General features: G+C 64.7%; 1 protein-coding gene across 1 annotated transcript; it reads right to left on the bottom strand.

Annotated features, from left to right (window-relative positions):
- Positions 1-176: 176 nt before the first annotated feature.
- On the bottom strand, positions 177-467 carry LOC103618191 (histone H2A type 2-C; the record flags this gene model as incomplete). Its single annotated transcript, XM_017737749.1, has 1 exon — positions 177-467. A coding segment is annotated over one exon (276 nt), but the record flags the coding sequence as incomplete, so codon positions are not given.

Genomic DNA, 467 nt, shown 5'->3' with positions numbered 1-467 from the left:
GACCCCCCAAACCACACACGCACCCAAGGACAAACGCAGGCGCCCTTCCCTTCCCTTCCCTTCTCTTCCCTTCCCTTCTTCCCCCCGGCGCCCGCTCCGCAGCATTTCAAGCTCTTTCTCGAGGTTGTGGGTGGCTCTGAAAAGAGCCTTTGGGTTTCGCCTCTGGGCTCGGGACGCTTCCCTCGCCTGGTTTACTTGCTCTTGGCTTTGTGGCTCTCAGTCTTCTTGGGCAACAGCACAGCCTGGATGTTGGGCAGCACGCCGCCCTGCGCGATCGTCACCTTGCCCAGCAGCTTGTTGAGCTCCTCGTCGTTGCGGATGGCGAGCTGCAGGTGGCGGGGGATGATGCGCGTCTTCTTGTTGTCGCGGGCCGCGTTGCCCGCCAGCTCCAGGATCTCGGCCGTCAGGTACTCCAGCACGGCCGCCAGGTACACCGGGGCGCCGGCGCCCACGCGCTCCGCGTCGTT

The sequence above is a fragment of the Corvus brachyrhynchos genome, unplaced genomic scaffold, assembly GCF_000691975.1.
Source record: "Corvus brachyrhynchos isolate BGI_N302 unplaced genomic scaffold, ASM69197v1 scaffold56, whole genome shotgun sequence".
NCBI lineage: Eukaryota > Metazoa > Chordata > Aves > Passeriformes > Corvidae > Corvus > Corvus brachyrhynchos.
Note: the sequence above shows the minus strand (reverse complement) of the source record. Positions and strands in the feature narration are given on the sequence as shown.